Here is a 19,244-nt window from a genome sequence, read left to right as displayed (position 1 = left end):
CTTGTTTATATAAACTATAGTAGTACTTATCTGTTATCTACTGTGTATCCTGTGCTTGAATGGCTGCCCCCATGGCTACACCTGAGCTTGTTTATATAAACTATAGTAGTACTTATCTGCTATCTACTGTGTATCCTGTGCTTGAATGGCTGCCCCCATGGCTACACAGCAGCTTGTTTATATAAACTATAGTAGTACTTATCTGTTATCTACTGTGTATCCTGTGCTTGAATGGCTGCCCACATGGCTACACCTGAGCTTGTTTATATAAACTATAGTAGTACTTATTTGTTACACACGGAACTCTGAGTATCACTCATGTATTATAAGGGATAATGTACCCCCTACTGTAAATGATAAGGATATTAGAAGTCACTGAGGGGTTGTTCTGTGACCATATAAAGGCACAAGGCTGCAGGCTGAGTTATACAGGGAACTCTGAGTATCACTCATGTATTATAAGGGATAATGTACCCCCTACTGTAAATGATAAGGATATTAGAAGTCACAGAGGGGTTGTTCTGTGACCATATAAAGGCACAAGGCTGCAGGCTGAGTTATACAGGGAACTCTGAGTATCACTCATGTATTATAAGGGATAATGTACCCCCTACTGTAAATGATAAGGATATTAGAAGTCACTGAGGGGTTGTTCTGTGACCATATAAAGGCACAAGGCTGCAGGCTGAGTTATACAGGGAACTCTGAGTATCACTCATGTATTATAAGGGATAATGTACCCCCTACTGTAAATGATAAGGATATTAGAAGTCACTGAGGGGTTGTTCTGTGACCATATAAAGGCACAAGGCTGCAGGCTGAGTTATACAGGGAACTCTGAGTATCACTCATGTATTATAAGGGACAATGTACCCCCTACTGTAAATGATAAGGATATTAGAAGTCACTGAGGGGTTGTTCTGTGATCATATAAAGACACAAGGCTGCAGGCTGAGTTATACAGGGAACTCTGAGTATCACTCATGTATTATAAGGGATAATGTACCCCCTACTGTAAATTATAAGGATATTAGAAGTCACTGAGGGGTTGTTCTGTGACCATATAAAGACACAAGGCTGCAGGCTGAGTTATACAGGGAACTCTGAGTATCACTCATGTATTATAAGGGATAATGTACCCCCTACTGTAAATGATAAGGATATTAGAAGTCACTGAGGGGTTGTTCTGTGACCATATAAAGACACAAGGCTGCAGGCTGAGTTATACAGGGAACTCTGAGTATCACTCATGTATTATAAGGGATAATGTACCCCCTACTGTAAATGATAAGGATATTAGAAGTCACTGAGGGGTTGTTCTGTGACCATATAAAGACACAAGGCTGCAGGCTGAGTTATACAGGGAAGTCTTTAGCATATGGTTTTGGCTGCGGAGCTAACAGGGGGGCTTAGCTTCTGTTCAAACAAGATTTGGGAAGGAGAGACTGAAGGAATGGAAGGTTGTACAGTAACAGTGAGTGAGGGGTCGTGCCAGTCTATATAACACATATAAATATATCTATATATATAACACATATATAAATAACACAAGACTCACTGTTGGGCCCTCAAGAACCCAGGACTTTTCCTTCCAAAACAAAGAGGGAAATAATCCGATTTGAACCACCAGGCTAATCCCTAGCAAATTTATAATCCAAATAGCACAAATATGAATAAGTGGAGCAGTTTAATCCCGGGGGGCACAGTGACTGCCCTCACATATTAGGGTGCACAGCTGTAAGTGAATGGGACACGGGTGAACAATGACTCAGACAGCTCAGCAGATTCTCTAATTTAATGCACAGAATGTGGAACCAGCTATTGGTGCAACTGGGAGAGAGTGGGGAGCAAATTAGGAACAACAATGAGGCAAAACAGTGAGAAGGGGCCACAATTGAGCCCCCTCTGGTGCCGCACAGGATTTTCTATGGAAGCTCCTGGAGTGGAACGAGCTGAGAAGCGGCTGCTCCGTTGCAGGGAAAACTCTGACAGTTTCAGGGCGTCAGGATGAGGAGACGGAGCTGAGAGGGGCCCCTGGGATAGAGGAAATGTGTTAAGGGTTTGAATCATGAATATATTTATCACTCAATCCGAATCCTGTCAATTACACTCAGCTGAAAGGGCTCTCGGTGGGATCTCAAGGGGCTTCGTCTTCATTCTGTTGGTCACGGCCTCCTCGTCAGCACCATGAACTCTATTATGGGCTCAAAGAAGCCGTTTTACCCTGAATCTCATCATTTCATCAAATAGAAAATTCTCATCTTCTTACATTGCCTCCTCTTCTATCTCATTCCTTATTGGGGTCTTCACAGCTCTGATCTTGCCCCCTATCCTTTGCCTCCACACTAATTCCTTTAGGAACAGGATACATTATATTCATACCCTGCATGTAAATCTACATGGGAACCAGACAGCAAACACTCTGTGAGCCAACTCTTGAACAGATGTACCCAGACTGCACCAGGGCTCCTAGTTTCTGGGCGGTGGTAAACGATATGTCTTTGGGGTGAAATTGGGGGTAACACTTGCAGTGTGTTCCATAAAAGCAAGCAGCGAATTGAAGAAAAGTGCGGACAGCAGGTAGAGCAGACAAGATGGTATCATTAGGAGAAGTTGGAGACAATGGAACAAGATGAAGACAGTAGGACAAGATGGAGACAGTAGGGCAAGATGGAGTCAGTAGGGCAAGATGGAGACAGTGGGACAAGATGGAGTCAGTAGGGCAAGATGGAGTCAGTAGGGCAAGATGGAGACAGTAGGACAAGATGGAGACAGTAGGGCAAGATGGAGTCAGTAGGGCAAGATGGAGACAGTAGGGCAAGATGGAGACAGTAGGACAAGATGGAGACAGTAGGACAAGATGGAGTCAGTAGGGCAAGATGGAGACAGTGGGACAAGATAAAGTCAGTAGGGCAAGATGGAGACAGTAGGACAAGTTGGAGAGAGTAGGACAAGATGGAGACAGTAGGGCAATATAGAGACAGTAGGGCAAGATGAAGATAATAGGACAAGATTGAGACATTAGGACAAGATTGAGACATTAGGACAAGATGGAGACAGTAGGGCAAGATTGAGGCATTAGGACAAGATGGAGACAGTGGGGCAAGATGGAGACAGTAGGGCAATATAGAGATATTAGGACAAGATGAAGACAATAGGACAAGCTTAAGACATTAGGACAAGGTGGGAGAAAGAAGGGCAAGATGGAACACAGTAGAACAAGTTGGATTCAGTGGGGCAACATGGAGACAGCAGTGCAAGGTGGAGACATTAGTAGAAGGTGGAGACAGCAGGGCAAGATTGAGAGAGACAGTAGAACAAGATAGAGACAGTAGAACAACATAGAGACAGAGGGCAAGTTGGATTCAGTAGGGCAACAAGGATACAGCAGAGCAAGGTGGTGGCAGTAGGGCAAGTACCCAAAAAATGACACAAGTGGTGAGAGCAGGAAATCTAACTGTACATTTGTGTGACCCCTCTGCCTGGGTTTTTGCCCAATCAGCCTCGGGTGAGACTGCAGTAGAAGTAAATCATCCAAAATAGGGAACATGATCATATGAAAATTATATGAAATTATATTTAAGTGCAGGGGTCACCCTTCTCCTTCTGAATGAATCATCCCAACAGATGTCTACTCACCCCATGGGTGACCAAACTAACCCTCTTTGTTTCTGGGGGCTGGACCTATGCCCTAAATACATAAAATTACCTGTCTCCATGTTCATTCATTAACCCTTTATTTGCTGTGCAATATTCAGAGAAATGGAGCATGGAAGGAGCCGCATGGGAAGATGCACTGTAGCTTTAAATGTGCTGAATAGAAAAAAAAATTTCGTTAGAAACTGCAGAGTTTTAGCAGCTTCATTGTATCAATTATTTAGAGAACAGTAATGATTAATTAATCACGGCAATATTGTGTACCGAGAATGGGGCTGTGTGTTGATCCAAATGGAACGAGTCAGGCTGATAATAGAGAGGCCACAGGATCAGCCCCACGGGGAAAGGACCCGGCACTGCTCTACACTCACTGTGTGTTTATTTACTCCCTGCAATCAATGGGGGCACAGGACGTTTAGGGGTTAAGGTAAAACAATACAGATCCCCCACCTGCCATACACCTATACACACACACACCTATATACATACCTATACACACACACACACCTATACACACACCTATATATACACCTATACACACACACCTATATACATACCTATACACACACACACCTATACACACACACCTATATACACACCTATACACACACACCTATAGACACAAACACCTATACACACACACACCTATATACATACCTATACACACACACACACACCTATACACACACCTATATACACACCTATACACACACACACACCTATACACACACCTATAGACACACCTATACACACACACCTATAGACACAAACACCTATACACACACACACCTACAGGTATACACACAAGTATAGGAGAAGGAAGAGGAACTCCAGCAGAATTACTGCAAACAACTTTTTATTCCAGGCAGTGGTATCAAGTGAATAAAGGGTATTGAACCCAAAACATGTTGTGTTTCCCACTGCCTGGAATATAAAGTTGTTGGCAGTAATTCTGCTGGAGTTCCTCTTCCTTCTCCTATACTTGGATCATTTGCAGCAGTTGCAGCACAGAACAACTAATAAGGAATTGGACGCATATCATTTGGAAAAGCTGTGCTAACCACCATCCCCCTCTTCTATTTGGACCTACACACACACACCTATACACACACACATATATATACAAACCTACACACAGCCAATCCTTGTGGAGTTTTACTGATGTTTCAGCCAATCAATGATGTGGAAAAATATTTATTTAAAAGCTTTGATCCAAATGTCAGAAAGAACATGTTTTCTCTAGCGCTGCCCTTAGTGTGTCCTTTCCTGCACTTACACCCCTTACTTCTCACATTTAATCATCCCCACAGCATTATGAACCCCCACCCCCCACATTACAGCAACTCTAGATCACCCTTTCTCCGTATTACAACTTTTTAGGGATCATCGTGTCCTACTGTCTAAATATTGCTCTATTGTCTCTTTCTTGCCTCACTGTCTCCATCTTGTCCAACTGTCTCCATCTTGCCCTACTGTCTCCATCTTGTCCTACTGTCTCCATCTTGCCCTACCGTCTCCATTGTGTCCTACTGTCTCCTTCTTGCCCTACCGTCTCCATTGTGTCCTACTGTCTCCATCTTGCCCTACTGTCTCCATCTTGTCCTACTGTCTCCATCGTGTCCTACTGTCTCCATCTTGCCCTACTGTCTCCATCTTGCCCTACTGTCTCCATCGTGTTCTACTGTCTCCATCTTGTCCTACTGTCTCCATCTTGCCCTACCGTCTCCATCGTGTCCTACTGTCTCCTTCTTGCCCTACTGTCTCCATCTTGCCCTACTGTTTCATCTTACCCTACTGTCTCCATCTTGCTCTACTGTATCCATCTTGCTCTACTGTCTCCATCTTACCCTACTGTCTCCATCTTACCCTACTGTCTCCATCTTGCTCTACTGTCTCCATCTTACCCTACTGTCTCCATCTTGCCCTACTGTCTCCATCTTGTCCTACTGTCTCCATCTTGCCCTACTGTCTCCATCTTGCCCTACTGTTTCATCTTACCCTACTGTCTCCATCTTGCTCTACTGTATCCATCTTACCCTACTGTCTCCATCTTGCTCTACTGTCTCCATCTTACCCTACTGTCTCCATCTTACCCTACTGTCTCCATCTTGCTCTACTGTCTCCATCTTACCCTACTGTCTCCATCTTGCCCTACTGTCTCCATCTTGCCCCAGAGTGTCCCCATAGTTCTGCTGTCTCATTCTCCAGTCTCCATGTTGCCCATTTTGCTCTACTGACGAGGAAGGCACAACTATTGTATAAGGAGGAGGTGGAGTCTTTATTCAGTACAGTCAGTGCTTTATACAGTCTATGGGGGCGTCCAGTCATAAGAATAAAACAATGGGCCAAATGAGCAATTGTTGCCCCATTTATTAATTCCCGGTGGGATAGGATAGCCTGTGCCAGCTGAAGGGGCTTCTATTTTGGGAGCAAAAGCCTCTTGTCTGATTTAATTCCCAGTCAGATTTATCTCCAGTGTGACCTGCACCTTCAGACACCGATCCACTCAGACACGTCAGACCTCGTCCAGACACTGAGCTGGGCTCCAATCACAGCCATGGATTTTGGGATTTTACTTTTCAGTGACTGTTTCAATGGGAAAAAACACTGCACTGTGGGAAACCCATAACAATTAGGTTTAAAATTGCACTTGGCTCAGTCCACTCCTAAATGAGCACTTTTATATTATCGATTAATTTATTCCTACATCTGGTCGATCTAATGACACAACTAAATGGTCTCAGAATATCAATGTCTCTCCTGATTCTGAAAGTTGATGAGAACATGAAGTTTCCGTTGAAGGGACGTCCCAGAGAGTTGAAGTCACACGAGGATTCACGGGCTGTGCCAGGGCCCATTGAGCGCAGAGATTAACTAGAGAAATGATTTGATTTCAGGAATTGCTCCTCAATTAAGTCTCATCTCTCTAACGAGTGTCTATAAAGTGTTGCCTCCCAGATACAGTTCTCCAAGGTCAACTTTTCATGAAGCTTCACTTACTCTCCCCAAAGCTTCTCGCTGCCAATCTCCTATTGAACGTTCCTTTAATGGCCGGCTCTCAATTACCTTTAATTACAGGACAAATCCGACTTTTAATTAAATATAGGTGAATCCTCTCATTAACGGTTAATACCTTCAGAAAGCACTTACACCGAGTGAGAGGAGCCAGTGAGTGAGGAGAGGGAATATATTTCACTGGGACACTCGCCTGCGGGGGAAGATAAATGGCCACAGGGCTGACAATCTGACTTGTGCCGCTGATAAACAATAAGTCATTCTGGGCCTCTCACATTTATTTTATCTGAAAGAGAGAAATGGCCCCTCGCATCTCCCCAGTGTCTGCAACAGATTTGTGAAACGTTTACAGTAAACAGGGTCAATAATTTGTATTTGGGACAGAAGTGTCCTTACTGGGCCCCAAGATCCAAATTGCAGCCACACCATAATTATTTGTACCAGTGATACATTGTAAGAAGCACATGTAAAATTATTTCATTTTCATTTCATTCACAGATATTCTCATAATACTGAGGTAATGGAATAAATGATCAACGTTTCCTCCAGGTCTAGTAACCCATGGCAACCCATCAGCAGAGCAACCCCTGATTTAAAGCAAAACCCTCATTGGGTGTTTCCTGCGGTCAGTTCAGTTTTCCTGCGACAAATGCAGAATTGTTACAGTTTATCACTCGTTACATCACCTATAGCTTTATTATAGGCCTATTATTAACCCTACCTAGGCTGTGCCTTAATGGCAGCTGCTCTTTCCACCAGGGTACCCCAACTATGTGGCGCAGGGGAGATTTTTGGGGAGCTAAACTGAAATGCTGAATTAAGTGGGAGTAACCCCCGCACTGCTGGTTACAGAGAATCTCAGGCCGGTGTGCGGCAGTGAAACAGCAGATCAGGCAATTTAGTGGTCGCTCGGTGCTTCTCATTCCAGTCGACTTCAAGGTGCAATTACTCCAGTGATCTCAATCTCATCCAGGCAGAACAATGGTCCTGCATGGGCACAGGTGGGTAAATGGGCACAGGTTGGTAAATGGGCACAGGTGGATAAATGGGCACATGTGGGTAAATGGGCACAGGTGGGTAAATGGGTACAGGTGGGTAAATGGGCACATGTGGGTAAATGGGCACAGGTGGGTAAATGGGAACAGGTTGGTAAATGGGCACAGGTGGGTAAATGGGCACAGGTGGGTAAATGGGCACATGTGGGTAAATGGGCACAGGTGGGTAAATGGGCACAGGTGGGTAAATGGGCACATGTGGGTAAATGGGCACAGGTGGGTAAATGGGCACATGTGGGTAAATGGGCACAGGTGGGTAAATGGGCACAGGTGGGTAAATGGGCACAGGTGGGTAAATGGGCACAGGTGAGAGGAGCCAGGGGCCAGGGCTGAATTTTTTTCAATTTCTCCATAAAACTCCACTTGTCTCAGAGCCGCAATGACTTATATAGTCCCCCCCCCATCACTGCCGAAAGGGACAAAACAAAGAGATTTCATTCCTCACAAGATAAAAAGCTTTTTGAGGCCGTGATTAAAGGGAGCCCACATGTGCCCTGGAAGAAACAGATGGAGAGAGGCTGCGCGTGGCATTCTGGATGGGACTCACCTCTCATACGAGATCATTTCGTTCCATTGTTTCCAGCAGAGCCATTGATCAAACCCACATTAGTGAGACATCTGCTCGTCCGTCCCATAAATAAGTGACATGTCCCTCCGGCTCTCCCCGTGCCACCGGCATGTGTAACACCACCAGCGCCACTCACTCATAATTCTGCCCAAATCACTGGGGACACAAGGGAAAGAACTGGAACTGCGCAAAAGGTTTTTAAAGCTACAGAACATTCCACTGAAACCATTCAGCAACACAAAGGGGTCGATTTCTCAAAGAGTGAAGTTAGAGATCTCCATCTTCAGAGTGAAATTCAGCCTCTCTCATTCATTTCTATGGGATTTTGAAAGGCGTTTTTATCAAAGGATGAACTTTCACTTTCACCCATTGACATCATCAACTGAAAGTTAGACAGGTTAAAAAAAGTAAAAAAGTTGAACTTGATGGAGTCTTTTTTCAACCTGACTTACTATGTTACTATGTTACTGTGTTACTGTCTGTGTGTATATAATATGGGGGTTACATTGTACTTATGTTTATTACATACATTTGTCGCTGAGTCGAAGCAGCAGATATAGGATAATTGGTGGATAAATGGATGAATTGGACTCAGTAGTCAGAACCAGCGCCAGCACAATACGGAAACTGGCAGAGAAAGTGCAGTTCTGACCCGTCTGAGTGTCGCTGTTGGCTGATTTGAAGCTGAGAGATTGGGAATCTGTTCATTATTTTAATGGGCAGAATCAGAGTTTTGATGATAATTTGCTTTTTCTCCGGGTTTCCGGGCAAATGGCAGACAAAGAGCCAATAAAGCTACAAATGATCGGGGGATGGAATTGATGTTACACTCAGTTTGCTCCCAGAATGCTTTGCAGCAGGTGCATGTGGGTACAATGGGGGGATATAATGGGGTATCTTTGGTACAGTGGGTCCCAGTCTCTCACTTGCTCCCCTGAGCCCAATTATAGAATATTCACATTGATGTATCGAGCAGCATAGAGTGAGCTGTTCCTAAAATCCATTCTTATGTGTTGGGGAGAAAGGTTTGTACAGTGGGTCCAACTCACACTTATCACCAGTCCCCCTCCTTGTCCTCCTTAGCAACGGGGCGTCTCTATAGGTCGTGGGGCCAGGACATTGCTTCATTGTGTCCCTCTGTCTCTTCACTCTAATGTGCAGAACTCATTTTCATAACTGTCTCGCACACTCTCTCTTCCACTTTCTCCCACTCTACCCCACTCCACGCAGGAGTGAATACATTTAGCATAGCAGGTTGGGGGTGTAATGAGTGATTGGGGGTCAGTGTCTGTAGGTTCATATAAGAGGAAAGGCCCAGTGTCCGTCTGTCCTGCGTTACTGAAAGTTGCCCCCACATATTTACACTGGGAGACAAGTATTGTGTGAGCATCACCTTCACTTCCAGGCCCTGTAGGTTTGGGGTCAGTTCTTTTACAAGTGTCGCTGCAGAATATCCCCCCCCCCCCCGTTGGTTGTGCCCGGATTTCACTATTAATCCAGCACAATATTGGCAGTCGCCATATCAAATGGCAGTTGCTCAGGCTTTGGCTGTGATGTCGCAGTCATTATGGAAATGCCGAGGAATCGCTGATTTCAGCCCTTTTCTCTCTTCACATAAATTTGGGAATAAGTTTCTGTTTATTCAGAGAGATAAATGCACTTGGCTCCGGCGCAACCATAAAAGCAGAGGAGCAGCATCCGGACATGAGGATATTATTGAGCAGTGCCAGATGAACTGTAACCTCACACTGCACTGAGGGAAACAGTATGGCAGCTCCAGTACTTACACTATGGCAGCTCCAGTACTAATCCACACGCTCACACTAGAGGCGAATCCTATTCCAGTGTCATTATGGGATGGAACCTGTCTGTACCTACCCCTAAGGTGAGTGTGTACCTACCCCTACAGTATGTCTGTATGTAACCCTGTAGCCGGCCATAGACAGTATATACAGATATACAGACCTGCAGCTTTTCCTATTGTAGAGCCCTAACTCCCGACCTGCCACTAACCATTCAGATGAAATAAAGTAGTAAAAGAACAAATGAGATGATGTTCTGGCAGTGACACAATTGTAGGAAATTTATATCTGACAAATAGAAGTGACAGTCACTCAATGATATGGTCAGACAGGCAATACCTGCAGAGATATTATCATTAGCGACAGAAATCTTCTAACTTGTCACCTCGACATCGACTAAACTACAGATCGACATGGAACGAAAAATGACGGGACAATCCACTCCTTGTTTTATGTTTGTACATTTTCTACTCGCTGCAGCCTCCACTGATAACAGCTACAGCCATGACTCTGCTGGGAGAACCCTATTCTGCTTGTTAATGGGTAGAGCCTCAACATCTATTCGACACTAGAATAAATAAGAAAGACAAGTTACAAACTGCCCCATGATTTGCACTGTTTGCACCACATGCTAACACCACATTTCAGAATTAACTTCCCCTTTAACCAGTGGATACACACAGGGTGGGATCAATGGAGTGGTGGGCAGGGGAGGAATAGGGGAAGGGTAGGTCCATTTGTTTGTTAGTATAAGATCAGAGGTAGGTACAGGTGGATAACAGAGCTTGGTGCTTCTATACATACAGATTTGTACTGCAGACCCTCCTCTGCCACAAACAAGACAATTTCAAATATATTGTGTGTAAAGCAGCTAATAACTGTCAGGAGATGCAGGGAGTTGTAGCGCAGATTGGGCTCCAGTAATCTTCCTCCAACCCCCGGGGACCTGTTTCTCTCTATGCGATGTTCCAGCCGCACGGAATTGAGATGTACAACCCAACGTCCGGATTGGAGGCTGAATTTATGTCTCATTACAACGAGCGCAGGACTCTATGGATCCGCTGATTTCACTGACACGATGGGCTGACAAATACGTCCCTGCCTGAAAATGGAAACTATAGCACAAAGCTAATGATAGGATTTAATATGAGGGTGACCTACTTGCCCTTTAATCCCGGGATTATTATTTATTAGACAAAACGGCTCTAAAGTGAGTCTGACTCGCACCATAGACATGAGGCCTTTATCTTCCAAAGGGCCAATGAGAAGCTCAATTAATATAATAACCCACCTGTCCCAGCACATATTATTTTATTATTAGTAAATTCACTGGCACTAACTATTATATATAGGCACCCCCATATATATACACACAGACAGTAAGTGTATAATATATAGACACCCCCATATCATATACACCCAGACAGTAAGTGTATAATATATAGACACCCCCATATCATATACACACAGACAGTAACTGTATAATATATAGACACCCCCATATCATATACACACAGACAGTAACTGTATAATATATAGACACCCCCATATCATATACACACAGACAGTAACTGTATAATATATAGACACCCCCATATCATATACACACAGACAGTAAGTGTATAATATATAGACACCCCCATATCATATACACACAGACAGTAAGTGTATAATATATAGACACCCCCATATCATATACACACAGACAGTAACTGTATAATATATAGGCATAATAATGTTGTGAGTGTGAGAGTATCAAATTATACAGGGCTGAAAGTGTTAACATCTATACCAATGGTAATCTGCCAAGGATGCAGTTATTTGGTTAGAAATAGTTCCAAAAGTCCAAGCCCCTCGAAATAAACTCCCAGAGCCCCTACACCCACTCACAGAGACCCCCATAAACTCACACTAACATACACACACACACACACTCACTCACACACTCAAATACACTCACTCACACTCACATACACTATACATGGCCTTAATGGCAAATTGTGTCTGTGTCCAGGGCAGATTTAACCCCTTGCTGAACGGCAGAGAAATTGCATCTTGACTGTCGGCTCCAGCATTTGGCTCCGGCACAGAAGTTATTTACCCAAAAAGTCCTTGTGATAAAACACTGGTTTGGCAGCGAGAAAGTGACGCTCATTAATGACTTCCATTTGTCTCATCAAACGACTTTGTGTGGAATACGGTAATAAAGAGATAAATATTTCTTTTACTCCCCAAACTGACGAGTCTCCCGAATACCCTCAAACAGTCTCCACAAATCTGCAGGTCAAACCAGAGAGAGGCTATTTAACCCTTTCAGTGTTATCTAGTGCTGATCCATTTCATTTCCTTGTCCTTCCACTTATTGTACTGTGTGTTAGCCTTGTTGGCCAGTCACATGGCACAAACATAACAAAAAGCTGATGATTATTTTTATATGGGTTAATTATTATTAATCACCTTTATAGCATTTAACTCCGCCCCATGCACAGCGCACAGGCTGTCTATGCCACACCCATATTTACCCACTGGCCATGAACCCTATTCAGGGCGGTTCTTCTGCAAAGAGGGGGAGGAGCCAGAGGAAGATGAGTCACTGGGTCTGATGTTCCATGTGACACACAGGACTTGGTGACCTCACCAGCTGGGGGGGGTGAATGTGGCCAGAACTTGAGCCGGGCCCCAATCAAGGGCCAACATGTTCTTTACTAAATATTAACCCACTGCCTCCAACCTCCCCATCCTCCATTAGTCAACAGGGGCACCTCCAGAATGTAAAAGATTTAACCACTTAACTGCCATAGAACCTATATTCTAGGCTACCAGTCAAGATCAAAGAGCTCTGGCGTTTGTAGGGTTAAATGAAAAATAGGGCGAGGATGAAGGAGCCAATGTTGCCCATGAATCCCCCTCCCCATTCACTGTATCTCTGATTCTGGCAGGCGGATGCACGAGAGTCATTTATTTCAACTCAGCTTGTGCCAAAGTAAAGCCAGTGAGGCCCAGTGCCCAGTCCGATTGGTGCCAAATATCCGCTCTATTCACTACCAGGGGGAATTATGGGCCGGAATCAATCAGTAGAGGAAAAACTTGTAATGAAAACTTGACCAGTCACAATATTTTATGAAGTTTTCCTCCAGCTCGATGAGGGCACATTAGTCACCCAACTCAATGAGGAACAAGTTAATCTCACAGGAGCACGTTAGTCGCCCAACCAGTTGAGAGGCATGTTAGTCGCCAACCCAATGACAGGCACGTTAGTCGCCCAACCCAACATGGGGCATGTCAGTTGCCCAACCAGTTGAGAGGCACGTTAGTCGACCAACCCAATGAGGAGCACATTAGTCGCCCAACCAAATGAGTAGCACGTTAGTCACCCAACATAATGAGGATAACGTTAGTCGCCAAACCAGTTGAGAGGCATATAATTTGCCCAACCCAATGAGGAGCACGTTAATCGCCCAACCAGTTAAGAGGCATGTTGTTCGCCCAACCCAATGAGGAGCACGTTAATCACCCAATCAGTTGAGAGGCACGTTAGTCGCCCAACCAGTTGAGAGGCACGTTAGTCGCCAAACCCAATGAGGAGCACGTTAGTCGCCCAACAAGTTGAGAGGCACGTTAGTCACCCAACCCAATTAGGATAACGTTAGTCGCCTAACCAGTTGAGAGGCATATTAGTCGCCCAACCCAATGAGCAGCACATTAGCCACCCAACCAGTTGAGAGGCATGTTAGTCGCTCAACCCAATGAGGAGCACGTTAGTCGTCCAACCAAATGAGGAGCATGTTAGTCGCCCAACCCAATGAGGAGCATGTTAGTAGCCCAACCCAATGAGGAGCATGTTAGTCGCCAACCCAATGCCGAGCACGTTAGTCGCCCAACCAGTCGAGAGCCATGTTAATAGCCCAACCCAATGACGGGCACATTAATCAGCCAACTCAATGAGGAGCACATTAGTTTCCCAACCCACGAGGAGCATGTTAGTACATTAAGTTTATGTATTTTGTTTACATTTGTAAAATGCTGATTTTGCCCCCTAAAACCTCAGATCCATATAACGCTGATGTACAAAGAGAACTGGAGGGGAGATCCACTCAGAACTAATGTTCTGCCATTCAGCCGAGTGCACAATCTCCCCGAGCGCCAGTTGTACAAGATAAGAGCATTTGTGATGTGTCCCTAATGACATGGACCCTGGGATGTCAGGTGGAGCCCCCTCCCTTCCTTACATTAATCTCCTGCCTATCCAGAGAGAAGCACTTTATCCCCCACTATATCCTCCACTATTTACAACATAGATCATTATTACTTTCAGAAAGTCAGAATTGAGTTAAGTGCCTCAATCTCCTCCTCTGGGGAATTAAGTTAAAGTCAATCTAAGAGTGAAGCAAAACACGTTTAAACTGGGGTCGGGGACAGTTCTCCCGGTAGTTGTTCTTAACTGTCACTTTCTTGTTTCTGCTCTCATAACCCTCAGGGTTAAATCATCTCCAGCACATCCCATGACCCCCCCCTCGGGACCTCCTAAACCAGGAACCCTGCCTTAAATGTCTATTAGTTATTGATGGTCTAATGTCACCCTTGGGGCTCCTGGGCATCAGGCAGAGATTAAACTGTGGATAAAATGCTTGTGCCATATTGTGCCACACAAGATCATCTGAGCTTCTCCACTGTCCCACCTGAGTTCTCTTTGTCTTATCTCTGCCCATGCAGTAGCCACCATCTATACATCAACCAAATCACTGGCACAAATATCTACCTGTGCAGTAGGACAATGTGCAGACAGTAGGAGAAGGTGGCAATATAGGACAAGATGGAGACAGTAGGACAAGATGGAGACAGTAGGACAAGATGGAGACAGTAGGACAAGGTGGAGACAGTAAGTCAAGATGGAGACAGTAGGGCAAGATGGAGACAGTAGGACAAGATGGAGACAGTAAGTCAAGATGGAGACAGTAGGGCAAGATGGAGACAGTAGGACAAGATGGAGACAGTAGGACAAGATGGAGACAGTAAGTCAAGATGGAGACAGTAGGGCAAGATGGAGACAGTAGGACAAGATGGAGACAGTAAGTCAAGATGGAGACAGTAGGGCAAGATGGAGACAGTAGGACAAGATGGAGACAGTAGGACAAGATGGAGATAGTAGGACATGATGGAGACAGTAGGACAAGATGGAGACAGTAGGACAAGATGGAGACAGTAGGACAAGGTGGAGACAGTAGGGCAAGATGGAGACAGTAGGACAAGATGGAGACAGTAGGACAAGATGGAGATAGTAGGACAAGATGGAGACAGTAGGACAAGATGGAGACAGTAGGACAAGATGGAGACAGTAGGACAAGATGGAGACAGTAGGACAAGATGGAGACAGTAGGGCCAGATCCACACACGACCTGTACCTGTGTGTTCTCACACAGGTACAGGAGGAATATACTTCCCCCAAGTGACCCATGCCCAACCCTAATCCTAAATGATTGGCTGACATTTGAGCCTGAACTCACTGAAATAGTGCTCCACCCACATATCACTATTACAGACCCACTGAGACCACCAGTACAATTGAGGCCACACATACCTGACACTACTATACAGAGCCACTGGTTATAAACAGAAGCCAAAGCCCTTCAGTACTTTATAAAACAGAGATACTCAGTAGTAATGTACAAGACTCAGAATCAATGTCAATATTGAGGCCAGAAACACAACAAAACTTGTAGTAATTATGATTTGTTTTTAAAACACAGATACTCATCATTACTATACAGTCTCACAGATACTCATCATTACTATACAGTCCTACAGATACTCATCATTACTATACAGTCCTACAGATACTCATCATTACTATACAGTCTCACAGATACTCATCATTACTATACAGTCCTACAGATACTCATCATTACTATACAGTCCTGCAGATACTCATCATTACTATACTGTCCCAAAGATACTCATCATTACTATACAGTCCTACAGATACTCATCATTACTATACAGTCTCACAGATACTCATCATTACTATACAGTCTTACAGATACTCATCATTACTATACAGTCCTACAGATACTCATCATTACTATACCATTCCAAAGATACTCATCATTACTATGCAGTCTCACAGATACTCATCATTACTATACAGTCCTACAGATACTCATCATTACTATACAGTCCTGCAGATACTCATCGTTACTATACTGTCCCAAAGATACTCATCATTACTATACAGTCCCACAGATACTCATCATTACTATACAGTCTCACAGATACTAATCATTACTATACAGTCCCACAGGTACTCGTCATTACTATACAGTCTTACAGATACTCATCATTACTATACAGTCCTACAGATACTCATCATTACTATACAGTCCTACAGATACTCATCATTACTATACAGTCCTACAGATACTCATCATTACTATACAGTCTCACAGATACTCATCATTACTATACAGTCTTACAGATACTCATCATTACTATACAGTCCTACAGATACTCATCATTACTATACCATTCCAAAGATACTCATCATTACTATGCAGTCTCACAGATACTCATCATTACTATACAGTCCTACAGATACTCTTCATTACTATACAGTCCTGCAGATACTCATCATTACTATACTGTCCCAAAGATACTCATCATTACTATACAGTCCCACAGATACTCATCATTACTATACAGTCTCACAGATACTCATCATTACTATACAGTCTCACAGATACTTATCATTACTATACCGTCCCAAAGATACTCATAATTACTATACAGTCTCACAGATACTCATCATTACATACAGTCCCACAGATACTCATCATTACTATACAGTCTCACAGATACTTATCATTACTATACCGTCCCAAAGATACTCATCATTACTATACAGTCTCACAGATACTCATCGTTACTATACAGTCTCACAGATACTCATTATTACCATACAGTCCTACAGATACTCATTATTACCATACAGTCCTACAGATACCCATCATTACTATACAGTCCCAAAGTAACTCATGATTACTATACATTCCCACAGATACTCATCATTACTATACGGTAAGATACTCATTACTAGTATACAGTAAGACATATACTAAGGGTTACTAATATACAGACAGATACTTATTTCTAATATACAGAAAGATACTCATTATTACTAATATTCAGACAGATAGTCATTATTACTAAACAGTCAGCGGCAGATACTCAGTACTACTTTATAGTAGGAGAGAGACTCAGTAGTACTATACAGTCAGATACTCATTACTAATATACAGACGGACAGATACTCAGTAGTACTATACAGTAGGAGAGAGACGCATTATTATTATACAGTAGGAGAGACTCAGTAGTACTATACAGTCAGTGCCAGAGACTCATTACTAATATACAGTAAGACACTCATTATTATTACTATACAATAGGAGAGAGACTCATTATTACTATACACAGTGAGTGAGATACTCATTACTAATATACAGTGAGGGAGACTCATTATTACTAATATACAGTCAGTGAGGGACTCATTGTTACTATACAGTCAGTGAGACTCATTATTAATATACAATAGGAGAGAGACTCATTACTAATATACAGCAGGAGAGATACTCATTACTAATATACAGCAGGAGAGATACTCATTACTAATATACAGCAGGAGAGATACTCATTACTAATATAGAGTGGGGGAGACTGATTATTAGTAAGTGGGTGAGACTCATTACTAATATACAGTGAGGGAGACTCATTATTACTATAAAGTCTGTGAGACTCATTATTATTATAGAATAGGAGAGATACTCATTACTGCAATACAGTGAGTGAGATACTCATTAGTGCTATAGAGAGACTCATTATTACTAAGTGGGTGAGACTCATTACTAATATAGAGTGAGATACTCATTAGTACTATAGAGAGACTCATTACTAATATACAGTAGGAGACAGATACTCATTAGTACTATAGAGAGACTCATTACTGCTATACAGTGAGATACTCATTAGTACTATAGAGAGACTCATTACTGCTATACAGTGAGATACTCATTAGTACTATAGAGAGACTCATTACTGCTATACAGTAGGAGACAGATACTCATTAGTACTATAGAGAGACTCATTACTGCTATACAGTGAGATACTCATTAGTACTATAGAGAGACTCATTACTGCTATACAGTGAGATACTCATTAGTACTATAGAGAGACACATTACTGACATACAGTAGGAGACAGATACTCATTAGTACTATAGAGAGACTCACGCTGCTGTTGTGGCCGGACCAATGGACCATCGCCTGGTTATGGGCCGAGTCTCCGGTGAGGGAGAAGCTGTTGGTTTTGAGCTCAAACTCCTCCGCCCGGAACCTCGTTCTTCTCTCCGAATCCTCGTCCCTCATTGCGGTCACTTTGTCGGGATTCCTCGGCCGATTCCCGGAGATCCAGTCCTGCTCGTCCGCCCGAGAATCCTCAGTCCTGACCCAGGTGAGTCTGCGACCCCCGCTCTTCCCTCTGTTCCCGGTGTCTCCTCTCTGTTCCCCAGCGCGACCCCCCTCCTGACCCGACCCCAAGTGATTCTGCCGCCGGACCGTGAGGAGACCCGAGGGGTAAATGAGGCGCCCGCTGCCCCCCCAACTGCCCCAGAGAAGCAGCAGCACCAGAAGCCCCCACATCCCTCCCCCTCACTCCGACTCAGACTTTAACTCCGACTCCAATTGCGACTCCATCCGACTTTGTCTGAAGCACCAGCGACAGCGACTGTCCGGCCCCAGCGCCAGTGTCGCTCCGACTTCTTCTTCTCAACTGTCAGACACGGGGAGGGGCAGCCGGGGGGGGGCAGAGCTGGAGGGGAGCGGGGGGGCAGTTGCTGCTGCAGCAGGAGGGGGGGCGGGAATGTGGGGGGAAGAGAGAACAGGTGAGTGGGGGGGGTAAGAGGAGGATGTGCAGGTTTGGGGGAGTATGTGGGTGGGGGAGAAACTGGAGAGAATCCTGTGGGGGGGGGGGACATGACAGACCGGGGCAGATAAACTGGGTATTTGGGAAATGTGGGGGGGGGGGTATCAGAAACTTTGTATTGGGCACGTGGTGGGGGGGGGAGTTGGACAAATGAGAAGAGTTGGAGCCAAAGCATAA

General features: G+C 44.1%; 1 protein-coding gene across 4 annotated transcripts in view; it reads right to left on the bottom strand.

The window, feature by feature from the left end:
- sorcs1.S (sortilin-related VPS10 domain containing receptor 1 S homeolog) overlaps nt 1-18,820 on the bottom strand; it is a 122,789-nt gene extending 103,969 nt beyond the window's left edge. For 3 of the 4 annotated variants that reach the window (XM_041570754.1, XM_041570753.1, XM_041570755.1), the window contains exon 1: nt 18,377-18,819. In XM_041570754.1, coding sequence (XP_041426688.1) covers nt 18,377-18,784 — 408 coding nt within the window. In that variant the 5' untranslated portion in view covers nt 18,785-18,819. Of the gene's footprint in view, nt 1-18,376 lie in introns of all 4 variants that reach the window. The other variant, XM_018227212.2, reaches the window with a different exon arrangement.
- Between the last annotated feature and the right edge of the window lie 424 nt (nt 18,821-19,244).

Source organism: Xenopus laevis, chromosome 7S (genome assembly GCF_017654675.1).
Source record: "Xenopus laevis strain J_2021 chromosome 7S, Xenopus_laevis_v10.1, whole genome shotgun sequence".
Classification (NCBI taxonomy): Eukaryota; Metazoa; Chordata; class Amphibia; order Anura; family Pipidae; genus Xenopus; species Xenopus laevis.
The sequence above is the reverse complement of the archived record's forward strand: the minus strand, read 5'-3'. Positions and strand labels throughout refer to the sequence as shown.